Here is a 19,959-nt window from a genome sequence, read left to right as displayed (position 1 = left end):
CAAGCGACGCAGCTGCGCCGTGCTGACGTGCTCCAGCCTTTTTTGCAACGGAGTTTATTGACGGATACTCACCTAAAAAAATTGTCGTAGCCTTTTGAGCTGTATGAGGGTTTATACACCTCGTGGCAAGAAGGCATCGATTCACAATTCGATGAGAAAAGCCGTTCACTATAAGAATCTAACGTAAAACACGCACAGCTCGTGTATTTTCTTGCTGATTACGCTTTAGCCGGCGGTGCCCTTTTGAGCTTGGAAAATGCTTTGACCACGATTTGAAGGAGATGCTCGCCGGCTCGTCGCCGGTCGCCGCCACCTGTTCATAGATCGGGCCCATGGAAGCACCGACACAGATGCCGACAGCCCCGACGAAGCCGGCGCAGGTCGGTAGGTGTCTTCCAGCAATTTCTCCTAGAACCCCGCGTAACCTCCCCTCTTTCTTACTGCAGAGTGGACCCAACTGATTCCGGGTTCACCTACAGCGAAACAATCCTGTACGGCCGCGAACCACGACCATGCGTCCGATCAAGTGGGCCAACGCGAGCGCGCGCCTGGCCCACGTTGTCAGCGCCTCGGCTGTGTCGCGTGGCAACCGCTGCCACGCCTCCCCACCACCTCGCTTGCACAGCTGACACCCCCACGCCCACGCTCCCTAAATTAAGAAGGGAGCTGCGGAATCGCTCGTGGTCGCGGAGCAGGAGGTGGGGGCGAGCTCGCGCGAGGAGGGGGGGAGAAGCTTCTGGTGGTGGTGACCCTCGTCGTCGGAGCCGGCGGAGAGAGACAGAGGAGCGGGGATCGCTGCGGCAGAAGGGGGAGGCGGTGGATGGCGGTGGAGTACCACTGCTGCTCGGCGCCCTTCTTCGAGCACATCGTCATCATCATCGTGCTCGTGCTCTTCGCGGGCCTCATGTCGGGCCTCACGCTCGGCCTCATGTCCCTCAGCCTCGTCGACCTCGAGGTCCTCGCCAAGTCCGGCACCGAGCAGGACCGCAAGCACGCAGGTACGTACAGGCCTTCCGCCACGCACGGCGCACGCCCGCGCGGGTCCGTTCGCTAGCGCCGTAGGTGGGAGGCGGGTGCGCGCGGCGCCGGATTTAGATGCGGGGTTCCTCGGGTTTCGCTGCTGCACTGCTGCCCGGGCTGGCCTGGCATTTCGTCGAACACCTTCCTGTTGGTTCGCTTTACGAATTACGAATAATTAGTCCATTGATAGTATAGTCAGTTAAGGAGCGTGTTTCTCCGAGGAATCGGTGGATGGTGAAAATAGGGATCGATCAGACTATCGAACATTTGAGCTGATGAGCCGTTCCCTTTTGGTTTCGACCAATTCCTGCTAGTCATCTGCAAAAGCCCCCCACAATAATATATACATACGGCCCTTTCCCATGAGAAGTGGCTTGTCATTTTCTCTAGCATAATGAAATGCTGCACTGGCTCGGCTTTTGTCTCTCCAACGCCTAAACCAAACAAATCTTTACAAGACAAACTTTTGCTACAGAATAACAGATATATCTTGTTCTTGTCGTTGTATAGTTTACTGGGGCTTGATGCATATTTTTAGGTGAAGATGTTTGAGGTTGTGGGGTTTTAGCACATAGCGAAAAGCTGTGGTCGTCACTTCTGTTCTGTTGATTTATTGTGGGATTTCACGGCATTGAAATAGCTGAAGATGAGCCCTAGGGTACACTGTTTGCAGAATTAGATACCAAAGTACAGTATTAAATTTCAACATAAAACCTAAGTATCGACAAATATATCGTCGAATGCTTTTCTGATGCTACTGGCACTTATGTTTCCCCCTCTATTGCAGCTAAGATTTTGCCTGTTGTGAAGAATCAGCACCTTCTGCTATGCACTCTTCTGATCTGCAATGCTGCAGCCATGGAGGTTCTGCTCTTTCACTTTCAGTAATTTTCAGATGATTTGAGGTTAATACCTCCAAAGAAATTAGTTGTGATGATATGCTTCTGTCTGTATATTAGGCTTTGCCCATATTCCTTGATAGCCTGGTGACTGCTTGGGGCGCGATTTTGATCTCAGTGACACTGATTCTGCTGTTTGGTGAGGTGAATCATCCAAAATTCACTTACTGATGTCAGTTTCAATTGTCAAATTTGGTGTCCTATGCTAATATTTTGGTATGAACAGATCTTACCGCAGTCCATTTGCTCACATTATGGGCTGGCTATTGGTGCTTCAGTTGCTCCATTAGTCCGTGGGCTTGTTTGGATCTGCTTTCCGGTTGCCTATCCTATAAGCAAGGTAATAAGTATACTGCCAGATCGAATGTGTTGTCATTACTTGACAAGTTCTCCGATAACTATGAACTGAACTTTTGTCCTTCCTGTTGTAGCTACTAGACTATGTGCTGGGTCATGGTCAGACAGCTCTCTTCCGTAGAGCTGAGCTAAAGACGCTTGTCACTCTGCATGGAAATGAGGTATGCTAACTATTTTATCTTCTAAATAGAATGTGCACAATGCAAATGTTCCTGTGCTGTGAAGCTGAACTTGTCATGGACTTACCAATAGTGTATTTATGTGTTTATCATATGTAGCTATTGAGGCATCATTTTCTTATGTACCCACGAGTAAACAGGCACATGGGCACATGGAGATGTAGAACCATCTTTTCCAGTTTTCCTTTTCTTATCGTCCTCTGCTCTGCAGGATGTGCCCTCCGTACTGTTGTCCAACATGCTATTCACACCATGTCTGATGCATCACATGTATCATTAATTCCCCCATATACATAATAGATAAGCGTTGACCAGAGTGTTTTATGCAAGGTGAATTGCTCAATTAGCTTTTACAAGGGTATATTTGGTGGCTGGACTTAACCAAATGTGCAGAAGATGAACTGCTTACAGTATGTCCTCGTTAGAATATGAAATTATCTACGAACAATGCAACAATTTATGAATTGATTTGTCTGTTAGTGGGTAAGAATTGACATCGTGTGTAATTTGGTATGCTCAATGACTCAATGCTATGAGAGCAGCAGCTAAAGTGTCCTGGAAAGAAGCAGAGATTCTTTATGAACAGACTCTGCTAGATTCTGAAGACTGTAGATGCAAGATGGCAATACACTATTTAAGTAACTGCAATATGCATAGATCTTTTAATTGATTAATCGAGACATTTATGCTTTTGAAGCCATATATCCTAGGCGATAATTTAAGATAAGTTCTGCTGTCAGTGGATGATTTGCTCATGTAGATGTGTATTCAATGTAAGACAGAAAGGCAAGCCTACTTGAAGTATCCAACCCAGATATGGTTAGGATGTGTGTGCTATGAACAATTTCCTATAGGCCATATATCATTTTGCTTATTAGGAGTAGGATAGATTTTGCTCAAAGGTCATCTTGATAGATGCGGGTTAGAGGTTAGTGGGCAGATGATGGTATTTGTACCATTATTTATTCAATGGGATGGCAGAGATATACTAGCCTAGAGATTTATTGCGTGTATGATCTATCATACTATTTTTTTTGGATTGGATGTTTCTGGTCTTTTGGCTGTGCTAATTGTTCCTTAACTGTATTATTTTTTAATTCAAACAGGCAGGTAAAGGTGGAGAGTTAACCCATGATGAAACTACTATAATTGCTGGAGCTCTTGAACTCACTGAAAAGAAAGCTAAAGATGCTATGACACCATTATGTCAAACCTTTGCAATTGATATTAATGCAAAGCTTGACAGGTACTATGTTATATCTAATTTATACATGATTTTAGTGATACTATGTTACTGTTCTGCTGAAACATTTTTTATGGCTGTCCTATTGCTCATACTGTCTTTTGCACAGGGAACTAATGCAAGAGGTCCTCGAGAAAGGGCATAGCAGGGTGCCAGTTTATTATGAAAAGAAGAAAAATATTATTGGATTGATATTGGTAATGTTGTTTGCTGTCAAAATAAGCTATGCTTGTTTAAAAAAATTGTATTTGGAAGATCTCAGTTTTTATTGTCTAAACTTTAGTATCCACTGATCCCCTCTCTTTCTTATTGAATAATGATCTTTGGGTAGCATACATTCTAAATGACAGCAAGGGTTAGTTGAATACAATGTCAAATTAAGTTGATAGGGTTGTCATTGTCAATACTGGAGCTGAGTAGGTTTACAACCAAATTATTGAAGTATGCAGAGTTGTTTTCAATGAATTTTCATACTGTATCAACAAATATAGCAGCCTGTGGAGTGAGGCAATTATGAATCGTGCATGTTACTTAAATGTAGCTTGATTTGTAATTTTGCTACAAAATAAACACTTTGAATTTACCTTGAATTCATGCAGCTGTAATGCATAAGTTTAAAATTATGTCATGGCTTCCCCGTGTTTAGAAAAGGTTGAAACATGTAAATATTTAATTTGATTTGACACCAATCAACACAATCAATACCGGACAAGTTGTACTTAGGAGAAAGGCATAGTTTTCTATAGTTTCTCTTGTATGATCAAGCAATACAATTTAGAAGAATGTTTGTTTCAGACATATATGTTATTATCAGTGGCTATTATTTTACTTAGAGTCTATAGAAGTTATATTTTGTTAATCTTTTGAGAATATAATTTGTACTATATTTATCTGAAATGCTATAAAATTTTAGGTGAAGAATTTATTATCGGTTAACCCTGATGACGAGGTTCCTATCAAAAGTGTAACTGTCCGCAAAATTCCTCGGTAATATATAAAAGCTCTTTCTGTGCAATGCTTGTAGGTTATTTCTGTAATTTACTATAACTCTATCTCCTTATACATTTGTTTTCCTGGAAATAAAAAGACAAACTGTCCATGACACTCCATGGCCAAACCTGTTTCTACCAGTGATGGACTTCACTATAGAATGGGTAATAACCTAAGTAGCATGATATGTACTACAGCTACAGTTAGTTTTGTTTTGTTATTCTCATCATCTACAGACATAATGATGAAAGAACATTTGTATCTCTGACATGTATAAGTTGGTTGCGATATAAGTGGCCTGAAGTAGCTGATTATTCAAGTGGCTTATAAGTAGGTTACTATATGGATGGTGGCTATACAGCTAATGTATTTAATAAAAAGGTTTAATTTTAAATATAGGAATGCAACAGTTTATTTCTTGAGAAATTTGAAAGTTGGTGGCCTTCTGCTTGGGTCGTCATTTTCTGGAACATATTACGATAGCACGACCTTCTTTTATATATTCAGTTAACACATCTGTGCCTTGATGAATGCCAGCGTTTTCGAAGATATGCCCCTCTACGACATCCTAAATGAATTTCAGAAAGGCCACAGCCACATGGCAGTGGTCATAAGGAAAAACATTCCCAATGAACCAGCTGAACAGCCAGCCAATGATGGTGGAACTTTTGGTGAGCTCCAACGCGGTTTTTACTAGGCATCTGGCATGTATTACCTTCTCAATATATATCTTTCTCATTGTTTTCCTTTTGTCGGGTGCAAAACAAAGAGGTGTCCATTGCTATTGACGACAAGAATAACGAAAAGGTCGTGAAGAACCTTCCACCACCACTGCGAAGATGGAAGAGCTACCCTAACACTCAGAACACGTCAAATAGAGGGAGCAAGCCTAAGAAATGGTCCAAAGACCAATCAGATGTTCTGCAGATACATGAAGAGCCCCTGCCCACGTTGAGTGAAGATGAAGAGGCTGTTGGTATCATAACCATGGAGGATGTCATTGAGGAGCTTCTGCAGGTTAGTGATCTCACATGGCTTATTTTCTTTCCAAGTTTGAGCAAACTGTTTTATCTTCTATAATCTTTGGCATATTGACATTTATCGTGACTGACAAAGTTATGATGATGATTTTCCTTGTTCAAAATCTCTGAAGACATACCGAACTTCAGTGCCCTACATTCCACTGGGTAAACTATAGTAAAGTTCAGGGATACTAAAAAAACCTCGATTGCACTGAGTCTTAAACTTGAGCAATGCTACTGTTAACTGTTAAGTACCCACTTATCCTTAATTTTTCCTTCCATGTTATGCAGGAGGAGATATACGACGAGACAGACGTACATGAGGAGCAATGACGCAGGCCTTAGCGTCCGCTGTTCTATAGTTCCCTCGTGATTCAGAGAAGCAGCTGTTAGAAACGTAATATTTGTACTTTTATGTTAATAGGTGCTAGTTAGTAGTCTAGTAGATACATTGGAAGATACTAGGCGTTCATTGTAGTACCAGGTGGCTGTCTAGGATATTGGTAAGAACACTACTTGGACTTTGGAGTGCGTAGCTGAGAGCCGCAGGATTGCTCTGGTCCTGAAACTGATGCACCGGGCATCCTGATAGGAAACGGAGGCGTTTGAGGCGGCGGTGCCGATCGGTTCAGAAACCCAATAAAAGATTTCAGTTTGTTTATACGATGGCTCTCGGTCAAATCTGCAAGAGCTTCTGCCAGCTTTACAGAGATCTCACCTTTTGAAGCACGGAGCCAGGTACAGCCAACGAATGGAACGGCGACGGTGCATGTAAAGACGGCTCGTCGTTTTCTCCTGGGGCGTATGTTCAGCAGCTACTGATACTGTTACGCAGTAGCACAGCATGAGAGTGCGACGGTTTGAACAGTGCATGCTCGTATAGTTGTATTGTCCATATCCTACAAAATACAAACCAGAATGGTACTGAGTGGGAGCGGCCGTGTACGGCAGCGGCTGAGAGGAGGACAGGCAGAGACCCGAGCGGCAGCGCACCGCGCACGCTTCTTCGTACATGCCGCCCCGGTACGGCGCGTGCACATGGGCCTTATAGATTTTCCTATTTCTTCTAGCGCGTGCGAGCGCACTTGTATACGGCCGCCGGTAGCACCAGAAAGTCTAATCCCACTTCATACGCGGTAACGCGGTACACAATGCCATACGCGTCCTGCCACCTGCGTGCTCCTCACAAGTCACAAATCATAACGGTTGACACAGCGGCAAGCCAAACGGCGAAAGGATCGTCTCAAAAGCCCATGTCACTATTACTCCTATATATCAGCAGTTCAGCACTGTTGTGTTTGCAACTTTGCATCCTCGGTCACCGGCAGCAAAAGCAGAGCCAGCCGCGGCTTCCCTTGAACTGGCCAGCTCGGCGCGCATCTGCAAGTTAGGATCACTTTGACGTACTCCCACCCTACGTGAATACGTGACCTCGTTGTGCACCTTGCCGCGCATTCACGTACTACTGTTCGGTCGTGATAATCTCCGTGCCTGACCACCCTTCTGCACGGATGGCCTCAATAGTACTACTTGTACGGGGTACGACTGTTGCGTGTGACCTTGAACAACACGTGGCCGATTGCCAGGCGTCGAATTTAAGTTCCTCGTTCAATCCGCCGAAGAGGGTGCATGTACACACAGTTGCACGCGTCCGAGTAATGTTTTCAGAACGACGAAGTGAGTGTTTGAATACGAGGTACTGGAGAGTCACATCGAATATTCGGATGCTAATTAGAAGGATTAAACATGAGCTAATTATAAAATTAACCGCAGAACCCCTATACTAATTCACGAGACGAATCTATTAAGCCTAATTAATCCATCATTAGCAAATGGTTGTTACTGTAGCACCACATTATCAAATCATGGACTAATTAGGCTTAATAGATTCGTCTCGCGAATTAGACTCTATATGTGCAATTAGTTTTATAATTAGACTATATTTAATACTCCTAATTAGTATCAAACATCCGATGTGACAGGTACTAAAGTTTAGAAGTAGGTTGCCAAACGGGACCGAAGTCACCGAGAAAACTACGAATCCGCCACGATCTGCCGCAACATTCCCGGTTTCCGTATCCCAAAAGGAAGGACTTTCTTTCTCTCGCAAAAGGAAGAAGATTTCGATTCCTTTTCTAGCGATCTCAGGTTCTGCCCATTTCCAACGATCTCCCGACATGCAGCGGATTACTATACGTTCTACGGAGAAAGATCAGGAAACAGAAAACCATGATCTGCCGCAACGACGATCTGAACGGCTAGTGCCTCCCGCCATTGTTGTACACGGTATCGCGCGGCCGCTAGCTAGCGCGCAACACAGTCCGATGAACGGCGCGGCGCGTCGTGCACGGCCGTGTGTACGTGCCGAAGCGCAGGCAACCCGGTGCCCGAAGGCGAGCCGCGAGACCGCCCGCGGTGCTCGCTCGGCCGCCATGGGCATGCCGCCCGAAGCAGCGCGGGGCTCCTAGCTCCTTGCCCATGCCAGCCAGTGTGGGCTACGGCCCCGGCGGCTTCGCTTCGCTAGCTGCCTGTGCTGTCCCCCGTGCGCGGTCTCTGCAAGCCGAGGGCGCCTTGCTCCCCGGCCGGGCACACGCGGTGCGCGCGGTGGGGGTGCCGGTGCGCCGCGCCCGCACATGGGCGACCTCCAACGCTCTCGCCGGTCTAGTACACAAGCGTACTACTAGCACTAGCAGCAGCGCCAGCCGTCTACCGTACGGTTGGCGGCCGGTAGTAGCTGCTACCTAGTATACGTACTAATGGGCTACGCCTACTCCGTCCGCACACGCGGGCGCTACGGCGTAGCCGGTAGCCGCGTACTACGTGCGTACGCGCTGCGTGAGTGCGTGCTTGCTTTCTCACGCACCGGTCACAACGGCGACAAACCGAAACGAGGAGGCCACATCAAGGACACCACCAGCACCGTTGCACTTGCATCCTTGGCAACGGCACCAGCGGAACACCAAGCCAGCACGGGAACTGGCGACCCGTAGCGCTGTTTCGTGCTCCCAGTCGAGCTTTGCAGATTCCGATTAAAAATTAATCAAATTATATGCGCGCAGCGTTCGTATTACTTTAAGATGATGTGGGATTTGTAGCAATTGACATTACTTTAAGATTAAAATTCTTTAGATGATTTTTTTGGACCGTGGATGCCTACCAAAATTGTTGTTTGTTTTTTGCCAAAATGTATTTTGGGAAAAAAAAAACACAGCACAGAGTTGTCGTGGTGCAGTTGATATCTCCGTTGAAAATTGTTTTATTCGTGGGCACGGTAAATGGAATAAGGGCGTACTTGGTTCCCCGCTTGCGCTCGCCACGCTTTAGATTCGGCATCGCCACATAAGCTTGGCAACTGCTTGGATGGTAAATAGGCCCTGTTTGGTAGAGTTTCGGCTTCTCATAAAACGGTTTCGGTTTCGGCTTCTTCGGTGGAGTGGCTTTTTTATGAAGTTGAAGCCGTTTTGCAAAACGTTTGGTAAAATGGCTTCTCAAGGCAATATATGTAATTTTATGATCACTTAATGCTTGAAGAGAGAGGAGAAGCCGGTGAAGCCACCTTTTTCGGCTTCTCTCTAGTGTAAGCCGTTTTGCGGCTTCTTCCCGACTTTGGTGGTGAAGCCGTTTTAAAATTGGCCCTTTGGTAGGGCTTCACCAAAAATCAGTGGAGAAGCACTTTGAGAAATCCTATCAAACGGGACCATAAGCTGCGACGCGCCACGAATTTTCTACAGCTAGCTAGTTGATTTCCCCGCTGCAGGTGTGGCGCCGCCACACGCGCGGTGTGGTAACCGGGAAGCAAACAACCCCTAATCCTACGCACGTGGCACACTGATTTTGAGCACTAACAGAGTATCTCCAGAGAAAAGGACTCATAATCCTGAACCGAGGACCGGAGCACATCTATCAGGTCACTAGGCACTAGCAGGCCAGACGTGAAAATTGCCCGTTCAAAAACCAAATGGCCGGAGAGACGGCCGGAGGCGCAACCGCGGCAAGGCCGCTTCTCTCCAGCAAGCAAGTTAAGAGTCCATTGAGCTGCAATTTTTAAATTTTTTTAAAAAGTTGTTACTGATTTTGTTTTGAAGAGCAGCTTTCTAGGCTCAAAAAGCTACTAAAAGTTCGAAAAATTGAGCTTTTCAGTTTTCCATATAAACTCAGTTTTTCCGAGTTGAAGTTGCACGGAAAATCTTATATTTGTTTAAATTTCTGACTCTTCACGTTGACAAGCAAACGGAACAGTACTCCATTCAAATCTCCGTGCACCGTACCGCCACCCAACTTTAGCCACTACCTGGGAGGCGGCCCACCGTGTCGGGAACACGGCAAAAGTTTGCAACGAAAATACAGCTATGCAATTTGCGTTAGCACACGGCCGGATCCTGCCGAGATCGCCGCCGACGCCGGCCGGGGTTCCCAACACAGTTTCGTATTTACGCGGCCGCGCGTACCCCCTGCCCGCGTCCACGAGACACACACACGAAGAGCAGCAGGAGGGAAAAAAGGGGGGCTACTGTTGCCGGCACATGAGCGATCAAATCGCATTGATGCGTCGCGCGTGACGCTGTACAACAACCTACCCGTACCCGTACCGTACGTGCGTACATGCCGTCTCCATGTATACATACGCGCGTAGGCATACCACGTACCGGGTACCATCCTGGGCGCGCGAATTGAAAGGGAGTTACAAAAAGAAGGGCCCCGTATCGGTACGTATCCAAGCGCGCCGTGCAGACGTTGCGTCAAATCTCCCGTGTCTGTCCGGCACCCCACACACGCAGGTAAATAAAAATAGGGTGAGATCAGGGTCCCAGCAGGCGGCATGCATCGGCGCCTCCCTAAATGCCGCCCGTGCCCGTGGCAAGGAGGGAACGCCACTGTACGCTCACAGCATCATTGTTTTGTTTGTTGCCCCAGCCATGAGCCATCCATCAGCCATGGTTGGCCATGAGTGGCAGTCTTTAGGCTTAGCAATGCATGCAGGGGTCAGGGGGCCGGTCCCGCCCGAGCGCTGGCGTGTGCGATCGCGCCGAAAGGAAAACATTCCGCTAACAGTGGGAGCGGTCGTCGGATGGTTCACGAATCACGAAAACCACCGGCATGGGACGTGGCGCGCTGCGGCGCTGGATCGGCCTTTTGTGTTGTGGGTCTACGTGTCGTTTACCAGGCAGTGTGGTACGGTGCAACACTGAGGAGATTGCATTCGCCGCTTGGTTTGGTGCCGTCTTTGCAGTTACGAAGAATCTGGATGACACCCTCTCTTTGGTCCCGGGGAGAGGAGATGAGAGGAAGATGCATGCCGTGCTGCCGCCCTCCGGCAGAGATGCTCGGACTTTCGACGGTGAGACGGAGCCACCTAGGGGGGCAAGGGAGCAGGTGCGGCCGCGCGAGGAAGCGAGCGCTGTCCGAGTCGTCCAGTGGGACGGACGATGAGGGGCGAGCCAACATTCGATGATTCGAGTGTTTTGGACACGCTCGCCCTTTCGTGGTCATTGGTGTTGGTTGGGTGATGTGAGCGTTGCTCCTCCTCCGTCGATCGCTCCCGGTCGAAAAATTTGGTTGCGGCAAGTTTAGCCCTGCAACCAAATGAAGGCCTAATTGATGGGCATGCTAAAAATTTGGCTTGCTCAGTTGGAGGCAACAACCAAACACATATTTGATGATGCTCACATAGTGATAAGGAATTGGGACCAAGGGATGGTAAAGAACCTAACTTGTAGTTAGATCTTCACCTACAAATTTTGTATCATAACTAATTGTTAAAATACATCCAATCTAGACCTTAGCAAATTTGGCCCAGCTCGAGCCCGCCTGGCTAAACCCGGCCTATGACCTTTATAGGGTCGGGTCGTGGCGCAAATTTTGCCAGCCCGTAAAAAAATCCAAGCGGGCCAAACCCCGCTCGATTAATTTTTTTATTTCCCAACTAAAAATGAACGGACAACCTAGCCAAAAAAAGTCCGAAAAAGCCATCCAAAAACTGTTCATGGGCGGGATCGGTCACATTTTTTAGCCCGAATCATTCTGGGTTTTTTGCCAACCCGGCCTGACGCACACTTTGCTCAGGTCTAATTCAATCACCCGAATCTAACAACATCCACACCTCTTTCTCCATTGATCCTTACCCCATCGGAATCATAGCTCATTAGCCCCGCTCTTAGATGCTACCTCATCCCTACTATATTTGTAGCTCTTCCCTCCGTGGTTGTTGTTGGTGGGTGGTGTGAGCATCACTTTTCCTTTATCGCTCACTAATAATGTTCCCCCTTGTCTTTATGCTCACTTTCATCCCTAGCATCCTTACCCACCATGTCCCCTAGATTTATTTACAAACTTCATTAGTAGTTACTGCCAAGGAATACAACTGCAATCCCAACCAAAATAATTATTAGGATAGTTTACATAGCACTAAATAGCATGTTATTAATGTAGCAATTTATTGAGGCAGCAAGGGGATGAGTAGAGATTCATAGAAGAAAATGTCTATACAATAACTAAGGAAGGAAGAAGGTGGATTAGGAAAGAAAAAGAGAGGGAAGGTTTAAAGAAACTTTATATTAGTAACGTAATTTTTGTGTGTAGTAACTGTATGACATGTAAGTATAAAAAGTACTCCCTCTGTTTCTGTTCCTAAGGAGGACACGCGTATTAGGGTTCAAAATTTATAATCTTTGACTAATAATTTAACCAATAATTTTTTAATATAAATTTGAAATAATTGGATTCGTAGTTTATAATCATAAATAAATAATTTAAGAGAAATGAACGGTGAAAGTGTAATGTGAGAGACCGTGCTAAGTCATAGCATGCCTTGTAAACTGAAACGGAGGGAGTATCAGGTAATGTATGGCCTAGCACAAACCTGAAGATATGTTGTGCCCTTGGATTATTAGTTGAGTAACTAGTATTACTATCTTATGTCCAACCGAACTATCAACTAAGTACTAGTAATCAACAATATTATGCGTAAAAATGCCGCCGAAAGCGACGCGTGCCCCCTTCGCTGGTACACGTACTAGCATCGGAAGGTGATCAACTGATCACCCTAGCAAAAACTCACGCTGGTGGAGCGCGCCACGGGTCCCCGCCCCGGCCGGCCGACCGCCAGACCGAAGCCCTCCATTCCCTTGTAAGTCGTAAGCTGTAACTCACATGATGCTCGGCTGCTCGGCAGAGAGCGGCAGGCACGTACGACACCGGACCTGCGCGCCGAAGCAGCAAGCTGCCAAGGGGGGAGGAGGCAAAATGTGTGCTCCAGCCTTCAAGAGGAGCGCGAGACCTTCCTCAAGAAGTGAAGATAACCGGTCCATCCATCCATGGACCATGATCCATTCCGTCTCCGCCCGGCGCTCGGGGTGGTTCACGAACCCGAAACTGGCCGCGCCGCGCGGCGGGCAATGAATGAAGCCGGGGGGCTTTGAAAAGCGTCATCTCTACCTCGTGACGGCGCAATGGCCCTGCGCTGGTGCGCTGCCAAAGCGCCTGCCCTGCGCGGCGGCCCGTACTTGGCCTCCGCCGGACCCATCCGCCATGTTTCCGCGCAGCGCCGGGCTGTAGCGTATCTTCCCTTGGAGTAGGGTGTGTGATTGCGACTCCTACACCACTAGGCACTAGCCCACCACCAGCGAACGCCCCCCAAAGAAAGATCCCAACCGAGTTAGGGCTAGTAGCAGGGGCCAAGGGGGAGCACTGTATGCTCCTGCTGGTACTGTAGCGGCGATTAGTAGTGCTCCCTTGTGTTTGATTCAATAGGGGCCTAAAGGTGTTGCCTTTTGCGCCAACGAAACCCTGGTAGGTAGGGGCATCTGCAGACCCACCGGATAAGATCAGATCTCCTATCATGGACATGTTAACTTAAGATGCAAGCAGACGGGTTTAAGGCTCAGGGTTAGTACCTTAACTATACTCCACAAAGTCTACGAGCTTCTTTGTTGATAGTATGTCCGCATTACAAGGGAAACGACGCACACACCTCCAGACCCGACATGCACACCGCACTCGTGCACGGTGCACCCGCCTACGAAGACGACTACTACAGTGAATTTAAAATAAACAAAGTTGGCGCCCAAGGAAGACTCTCCAAATATATGCATGCTTTTTGGATAAATGCTTGTAAAGGTTTCTTTCTATCACCCTCTCTACTTGGCTAGAGGCTAGAGACAGTCAATGCCCCAGTTTACGGCGTGTGAGCGTCACATTTCCCTGTGCGTCCTGCGGCCGTCACATGGATGAAGCCCGGCCATTTACTTCCTCATATTTACCTGCAAGGATACAAAAGCCGTCTACTTATTCAAGTAGAAGTACCGGTACTAGCTCATAGAAATTACTCGCGCACGTACCACGCCCCCACACGCATGGTAGTTTACCGGCCCTACCCACACCACAGCACACGTAATTGCTCCAATCAATTTGACCCATTATCCTGCAACAGTGGCAGGCACATCACTCCTTTTCCTTCAAGTTTCAAGCGAGTACTACTACGCAGCATCACCAATCGACCCGCCCAAACCAATGGCCTCGCAAGAAAACACAGACCACTTCAAAAGGCAGGGCCGTAGGGTAGGGCCGTCCTGTTTTGATCATGGTACCATTGGATGTGGATTGAGATCCTGCCTTAACAACTCACTGCTACACCGGCCGTGGTACTCGCCTGGCGGTCATAAAAAACCCTAGCAGTAGGAAACATTTGTTGGGGCGTTGAGCTGAAAAAATTCTCAAAAGGAAATCTGGAAAAACGTATCTGAAAGCCCAAAGAATGAATGATAGGACTGGTGCTATTTAAGGGCCACCCCCTAGTCCCCCAAAGAGCCACCACACATACCCTGCCTCCCACCAGAAAAGCACACCCACCTTCTCTCTCTCTTCCCCCCTCTCCAACATCCTCAAATCCAACCAGGCTGTCCCCAACAATGCACACCACCCTTCTTCCACTCTCTCACATCAGCCTCTTCTCCTACTCCCCCAAATGAGTGCCGGGTTTTGTGCTGCTGGTGCTGCGGCCATGGAGCTCGGAGATGTGATGGGGATGCAACAAGGCGTCGCCGTCACCGCGCCATCGCTCAGGGAGAGCGACCTGGGTCTTCTCAAGCGAGCAGGCCTCACCCAGGCTGCTGCGGCCGCTGCTTCCTACCCCTCGCCCTTCCTTGACGAGCAGAAGATGCTCAGGTTCTCCAAGGCTGCTCACGCATTGCCCTCAGGTTTGGATGCCTCATCAGCAACTGCCAACACAGCCTTCCCTCTTGTCCATTCCTTCTTGGATATGTTATTGGATATGTTATCTGCAAATCATGGTAGAGAGAAGAACTATTGCCATTTTTTTTTCTGTTGCAATGTTCAAAAGAAAAGCAAAAGTCAAAAGGAGAACAGGGGTGCAGCATTCATGGAACTTGATGAGCTCTCATGAATGCTATGGAGGGGCCTAGCCTAGCAGCCATAGGGATTTGCACAACGCTACACCGCTCGCTGGGCCCCTCAAGCCCCCAGCCAAGGCTGCCCGTAACATTTCGTCTGCTTTTTCACCTTTACACTTTGTCTTGGCACTCCCTTCACCATGCACGTCTCTGGAGATAAGGTTGCTGCTTGCTTCAGCATTTCAGATTTCGTCAGACTCAATATTCTCCTTGTTTCATCATCATCTAGGCGTGGATTTTGGAAGGCCAAATGAGCAGGCTTTCCTGCTATCCAGGACCAAGAGGCCCTTTACTCCCTCGCAGTGGATGGAGCTGGAGCACCAGGCTCTGATATACAAGTATCTCCATGCAAAAGCCCCCATACCTTCCAGCCTGCTCATTTCAATCAGCAAAAGCTTCAGATCATCCAACAGAGGTGTGCATATTCTGAAACAGATCACTAAGTTTTCTTTACTAGTACTTCAAAACTATTAGCACTTTCAATAAACCAATACAGAAGAAAAATATTACTTTGCACAAATGGATGCCTTTGCAGTGTTACATGTTGAATAAAAATATCTGTAACTGTGATAATATCTGAAACTATCAATCATCAAATCCAACGTAGGCATGTCATGGAGTTACAAGGATATGTATTACTTTCAACCATACTTCCATCAGTTTGTAAGCAAACAAGTCATAATGCCATAAAGGATAACCATAGTATTGTTTTGGATATAAATGGAATCAAAGCTTGACATACACATACTTCTCTAATGCAGTGAGCTGGAGACCTCTCTATCAAGGCTACACCAATGCAGACTCTGATCCAGAACCTGGAAGATGCCGTCGGACAGATGGAAAGAAATGGCGATGCTCGAAGGAGGCAATGGCTGATCACAAGTACTGTGAGCGGCACATCAACAGAAACCGTCACCGTTCAAGAAAGCCTGTGGAAAACCAACCTAAAAAGACCGCCAAGGACACACCTGCTGCTGCTGCTGCTGGCTCATTGCCCTGTGCTGTGTCACAAGGTAGCTTGAAGAAGGCAAAAGTTAATGACTCGAAGCCAGGCACTGTCAGCTATTGGACTGATAGTTTAAACAGGTATATGTCCTCATTCATCTCCTTGTACGAAGCAGAACTACTTCAGCATCACAATCTGAACAATGAAGTCCTATTTATTACTTGTGCATCGTATTACTAGAACTTTTTAAGATTTTAGATCCATTTTAACAAAAAAAATTTGTCAGTGACTGCTTTAGCAAAAGAAGCTAAAATGAAGAAAAGTGTCAACAATGTCACATTATGAAATACTGCATTATGTTATAAACTCGAGCTTATTTTGTTTTAGTTGGCACTTGGCAATCATAACAATTTCCATTTGAAAACCTCAATGCAGGACAATGTTGAGCAAAGAGAAAGCAAACCAACAAACAGAAGACAACAATACTCCACTGATAAAATCTACAAATCGACAACCCACCTTGTCCCTGCTCTCTCAACTGAAGCAGCATAATAAACCAGATAAGTTCAGCCCTGCAGTGGATAATGCGTCGATCTCCTCAGACACAATATTGAAAGCCTGGGAAAGCATCAACAAGCACAGCCAAAAGAGCATTTCCTCCACACAGCTGCATGATGCTGAATCCCTCCAATCAGTTCTTCAAAACTTCAGCCTGGCTAAGAATGAGAACATGGAGTCTGAGAAAAACAAATATTCTGATTCCATGCTAGTTTCATCGACTTTCTACCACTCCGCAGAAGGTCCACGGACAACCTGCCTTACACCTAACATGACACAAGTGCAGGCGGATTGCATCTCAAGTTCTTGGGAGATGCCTCAAGGTGGACCTCTGGGCGAGATCTTAACAAACTCCAAGAACAGCAACGACTCAAACAAAAAGTGTGACTCAAGGTCATATGGTTGGTTATTGAATCTTGACCACGCACCATGATTCCTCAATCCTTGAAGAGCTTGACATAGATATCTCACCATGAAAGCTAAGAAATGCTCAGAAAAGAAGGTTGAGATGACCTCGATGTTTGTCCCATGCATGCTCGCTATCTCTCTTTTTCATTTCGTTTTTGTAGTATTCAGCAAGTTAAATTATCTGTGCTTCTGAGTCTGGCTGTATCTTAAACTAGTTTTACAACAGATTATATCTTGCTTAGTTAGCTGCTTAATGGTTTGACTTACAGAAGAAGCTTCAGATATTCACTTTGACCTAACTTGAAGAAACAGCTCTAATTGGAAAGGTTCAAAAGGACTTCTGAACTTCTGCGCATTTTTCTCATAAACTAATATACGATACATTAAAATGATGAAGCTACCTATTAGGTGATTGCAGGCACTAAGGTTATTTGACCTTCTCAAGAGCACCGTAGGATTAGAGTGGTCAGTCATAACAGAGTACCAGAGGTAGGAAACCCTAAGTCCCAAACTATCTACTGCAATCACATAGTTAACATTCATTTCGTAATAACTTCACAAGGTATTTGAGAACTTTAGATCGCATATTCCAAGACCAATCCTGCAGGGTTCTAAACACATAGTTCTTTACGGGAGATAATCCCAACATACGAAATTCATGTATGACAATTCAATGCTAGAAAGATATTGCTTTCCACGACCTACTTTGCTCATCCTGATCTGACAATTCAGAACAGTGATGAAAGTATTTATGATTGTGGCATGACGATAATACAAGACTTACGAAGTGGAGCAGAACAGTCTACTCCAATTCAGAAGAAGCTTCAAAGATCCACTTTAGTGCAATGGGAAATTGTTCAAAGAAACAGCTCTAATATCAACAGTTCCAAGGAACTACTGAACTTTTTTGAGATAAAGGAACTACTGAACTTTTGCGCATTTTTCTCATAAACTAACATATTGTAGATTAAACAGGTGGAGAGAAACTATATGGTATATACAGACATTCGGTTACTTGGCATCCTCATGGGCTGTACTATAAGATTAACGATCAGCTATATGCTATAAGTGGTAGGAAACCCTTTGATAAGCCATAAACTGTCTACTGCAGTCACATAGTTATCTTCAGAGGTATTTCAGAACTTCAGGTTGTAAGGATAATTTCTTTTCAACAGTTATTCTACCTAAAAATGAAAGTCATGTCTCAATGGTTTGATGCTACAAGTTTTCCATAACCTAGGTAGTTGATAGTGTCATACTGATATCTTCATTCAGAACAGTGTGACGAAGTGGAACGGAGCAACCTGCTCCAGTTTTCAAACTCCCCAAAAAGTCACAATAAACAAGCAGCCACTAGCATACACCACAAGTGAATCAGGAAAACATAACCGAGCCCAAGTTCGGCGTGGAAGGAAACTCAAATACACCATGGACAACAAATAAGGATGTACCTTTCACACAGAATAAAGGTGCACTGGCTCAGACACGCACATAGCTCATCAAATTTGGTCCTTGAACAATCAAGTCTCAGCATCGAGAAATGTATGTTCTTGTCATCACAGCCACACGGATGCACGAGGAAAGCATAAAAAGAGTACAAGACCATATCTTAGGAAAGTAAACAAGGAAAGCATGCATTTGCACAGGCTCAGACACGCACAAAGGTCATCAAAGTTTGGTCCTTGAACACATCAAGTATCAGGATCGAGAAACGTATGTTGTTGTCATCCAAGCCACGCAAGAACAGCCAAAGACACTACTAAGAAACCAAAGCTGACACACAGAAATACAAGAGGATATATGTCCCTTTGCCATTTAGCCTGTCAGCTAGAAATTCAAGTCTATTTGCATCCTGAATTAATAGCCATCCAATTACCAAACCCGAATGAACAATAGTGTGTAATCCTCAGTACAGCGCAAGAAGTTGGAGGGCACATAGATGAGACAATAAACTGCCTCTGCAAGCAGTAATCAGCACTTCAGCAGGAATAAAGATAGGCGGGGAAAAAGAAACAGAAACAGCTTGGCGAACATGGGCGCTGCACAGCATCGGCTCAGACACGCACAAATAAGGTCATCACGATTGGTCCTTAATTGGCATTAAGAATCAGAATGAACAAAATATCCTTTTGTCGTCACAGCCACGCAGCAGCAACCGCATATGCTCACCACCAAATCCCAAATAACACTGAAAACAAAAAAATGGATGTGCGAGGGTGCGTAACCGCAAGCCCATCGTTTACTCGGGCCGCGGCTATTAGAGCCCCAAATCAATCTGGGAGCGATTGGACGAAGGAATCGCCATGGCCATCAAATCTGAAAGCCACAGCTCGCGGAAATGACCAAGCTCCCATGAATAAATCGGTTATGCAAATAATTACATGAGAACCAACTGGAGTGAAAAAGAAAACGAAAACACGATTGAGGACACGAGAACTGAGCTCAAACTCCCAGATATCTATAGAGAGGGCAACGAGCAGAGAGCTGTCTGAATTGATAAGGCGGCCGACATGCGCGTGTGTTCTTCGGTGGAATTAAGAGAGATTTGGGGATCTAGGGTTTATGCTATCGAGAAGCTTCTGGAACTTGTAACCTAACTGCTACCTCAATTGCTGGGCTTGGTGAATTCGAATTTGGGCTGTTAACATATGCGGCCCTGTTGTGAATTTGAATTTGGGCTGTTAACATATGCAGCCCAACAGGGCCGACAGCTACACTTCTTGGTTCCTGATTTCCTTTTTTGTTTCACTTAACGCGACCGATTTCCTTTTATAGACTATATACAAGTACACATCTTGTTTCTACTACATTTAAGGCCCCCGCAGCAATTTGTAATTGCAATAAACTGGAGACAACTGTAACATCATAACCATTTTACTCTCACGCGAAGAATTTTGCAGCTGCGAGTCAAATACTAAAATGTGCCAAAT

The 19,959-nt window shown here is 46.0% G+C and overlaps 2 protein-coding genes, 1 long non-coding RNA gene and 3 other non-coding genes across 6 annotated transcripts; 2 read left to right on the top strand and 4 right to left on the bottom strand.

The window, feature by feature from the left end:
• The first annotated feature begins 616 nt into the window (after positions 1-616).
• LOC117841119 (DUF21 domain-containing protein At2g14520) lies at positions 617-6,371 on the top strand. The gene is made up of 11 exons (XM_034721690.2): positions 617-998; positions 1,808-1,884; positions 1,980-2,063; positions 2,146-2,259; positions 2,351-2,437; positions 3,562-3,701; positions 3,808-3,895; positions 4,612-4,685; positions 5,226-5,359; positions 5,458-5,705; positions 6,002-6,371. Exons 1-11 carry the CDS (start codon positions 821-823, stop codon positions 6,041-6,043), a joined length of 1,266 nt encoding a protein of 421 aa, XP_034577581.1. The 5' UTR covers positions 617-820; the 3' UTR covers positions 6,044-6,371.
• An 8,182-nt stretch (positions 6,372-14,553) lies between these two features.
• On the bottom strand, positions 14,554-16,722 carry LOC117838898 (uncharacterized). The gene is made up of 4 exons (XR_004636739.2): positions 16,583-16,722; positions 16,086-16,258; positions 15,866-16,002; positions 14,554-15,489 (listed from the first exon to the last, which is right to left on the bottom strand). It is a non-coding gene; the product is annotated as an uncharacterized lncRNA (long non-coding RNA).
• On the top strand, positions 14,673-17,283 carry LOC117838897 (growth-regulating factor 9). Its single transcript, XM_034719094.2, has 4 exons — positions 14,673-14,904; positions 15,347-15,532; positions 15,879-16,203; positions 16,499-17,283. The coding sequence occupies exons 1-4, from the start codon at positions 14,673-14,675 to the stop codon at positions 17,052-17,054; spliced, it is 1,299 nt and encodes a 432-aa protein (XP_034574985.1). The 3' UTR covers positions 17,055-17,283.
• A 1,220-nt stretch (positions 17,284-18,503) lies between these two features.
• Positions 18,504-18,594, bottom strand: LOC117841194 (small nucleolar RNA snoR126). Its single transcript, XR_004637219.1, has one exon. It is a non-coding gene; the product is annotated as a small nucleolar RNA snoR126 (small nucleolar RNA).
• Positions 18,595-18,672: 78 nt separating this feature from the next.
• Positions 18,673-18,765, bottom strand: LOC117841196 (small nucleolar RNA snoR126). The gene has a single exon (XR_004637221.1). It is a non-coding gene; the product is annotated as a small nucleolar RNA snoR126 (small nucleolar RNA).
• Positions 18,766-19,078: 313 nt separating this feature from the next.
• Positions 19,079-19,173, bottom strand: LOC117841195 (small nucleolar RNA snoR126). The gene has a single exon (XR_004637220.1). It is a non-coding gene; the product is annotated as a small nucleolar RNA snoR126 (small nucleolar RNA).
• Positions 19,174-19,959: the final 786 nt, after the last annotated feature.

Source organism: Setaria viridis, chromosome 9, assembly GCF_005286985.2.
Source record: "Setaria viridis chromosome 9, Setaria_viridis_v4.0, whole genome shotgun sequence".
Lineage (NCBI taxonomy): Eukaryota > Viridiplantae > Streptophyta > Magnoliopsida > Poales > Poaceae > Setaria > Setaria viridis.
The sequence above is the reverse complement of the archived record's forward strand: the minus strand, read 5'-3'. Positions and strand labels throughout refer to the sequence as shown.

What these genes read in the sequence shown, in the direction of transcription:
- LOC117841119 (XM_034721690.2), top strand. Translation starts at nt 821, where the DNA reads ATGGCGGTGGAGTACCACTGCTGCTCGGCGCCCTTCTTCGAGCACATC. An exon ending in GCAGGACCGCAAGCACGCAG is followed by an intron (nt 999 to 1,807) that starts GTACGTACAGGC and finishes CCTCTATTGCAG; the next exon opens with CTAAGATTTTGCCTGTTGTG. An exon ending in TCATTGAGGAGCTTCTGCAG is followed by an intron (nt 5,706 to 6,001) that starts GTTAGTGATCTC and finishes CATGTTATGCAG; the next exon opens with GAGGAGATATACGACGAGAC.
- LOC117838897 (XM_034719094.2), top strand. Translation starts at nt 14,673, where the DNA reads ATGAGTGCCGGGTTTTGTGCTGCTGGTGCTGCGGCCATGGAGCTCGGA. An exon ending in TGCTCACGCATTGCCCTCAG is followed by an intron (nt 14,905 to 15,346) that starts GTTTGGATGCCT and finishes ATCATCATCTAG; the next exon opens with GCGTGGATTTTGGAAGGCCA. An exon ending in TGGACTGATAGTTTAAACAG is followed by an intron (nt 16,204 to 16,498) that starts GTATATGTCCTC and finishes ACCTCAATGCAG; the next exon opens with GACAATGTTGAGCAAAGAGA.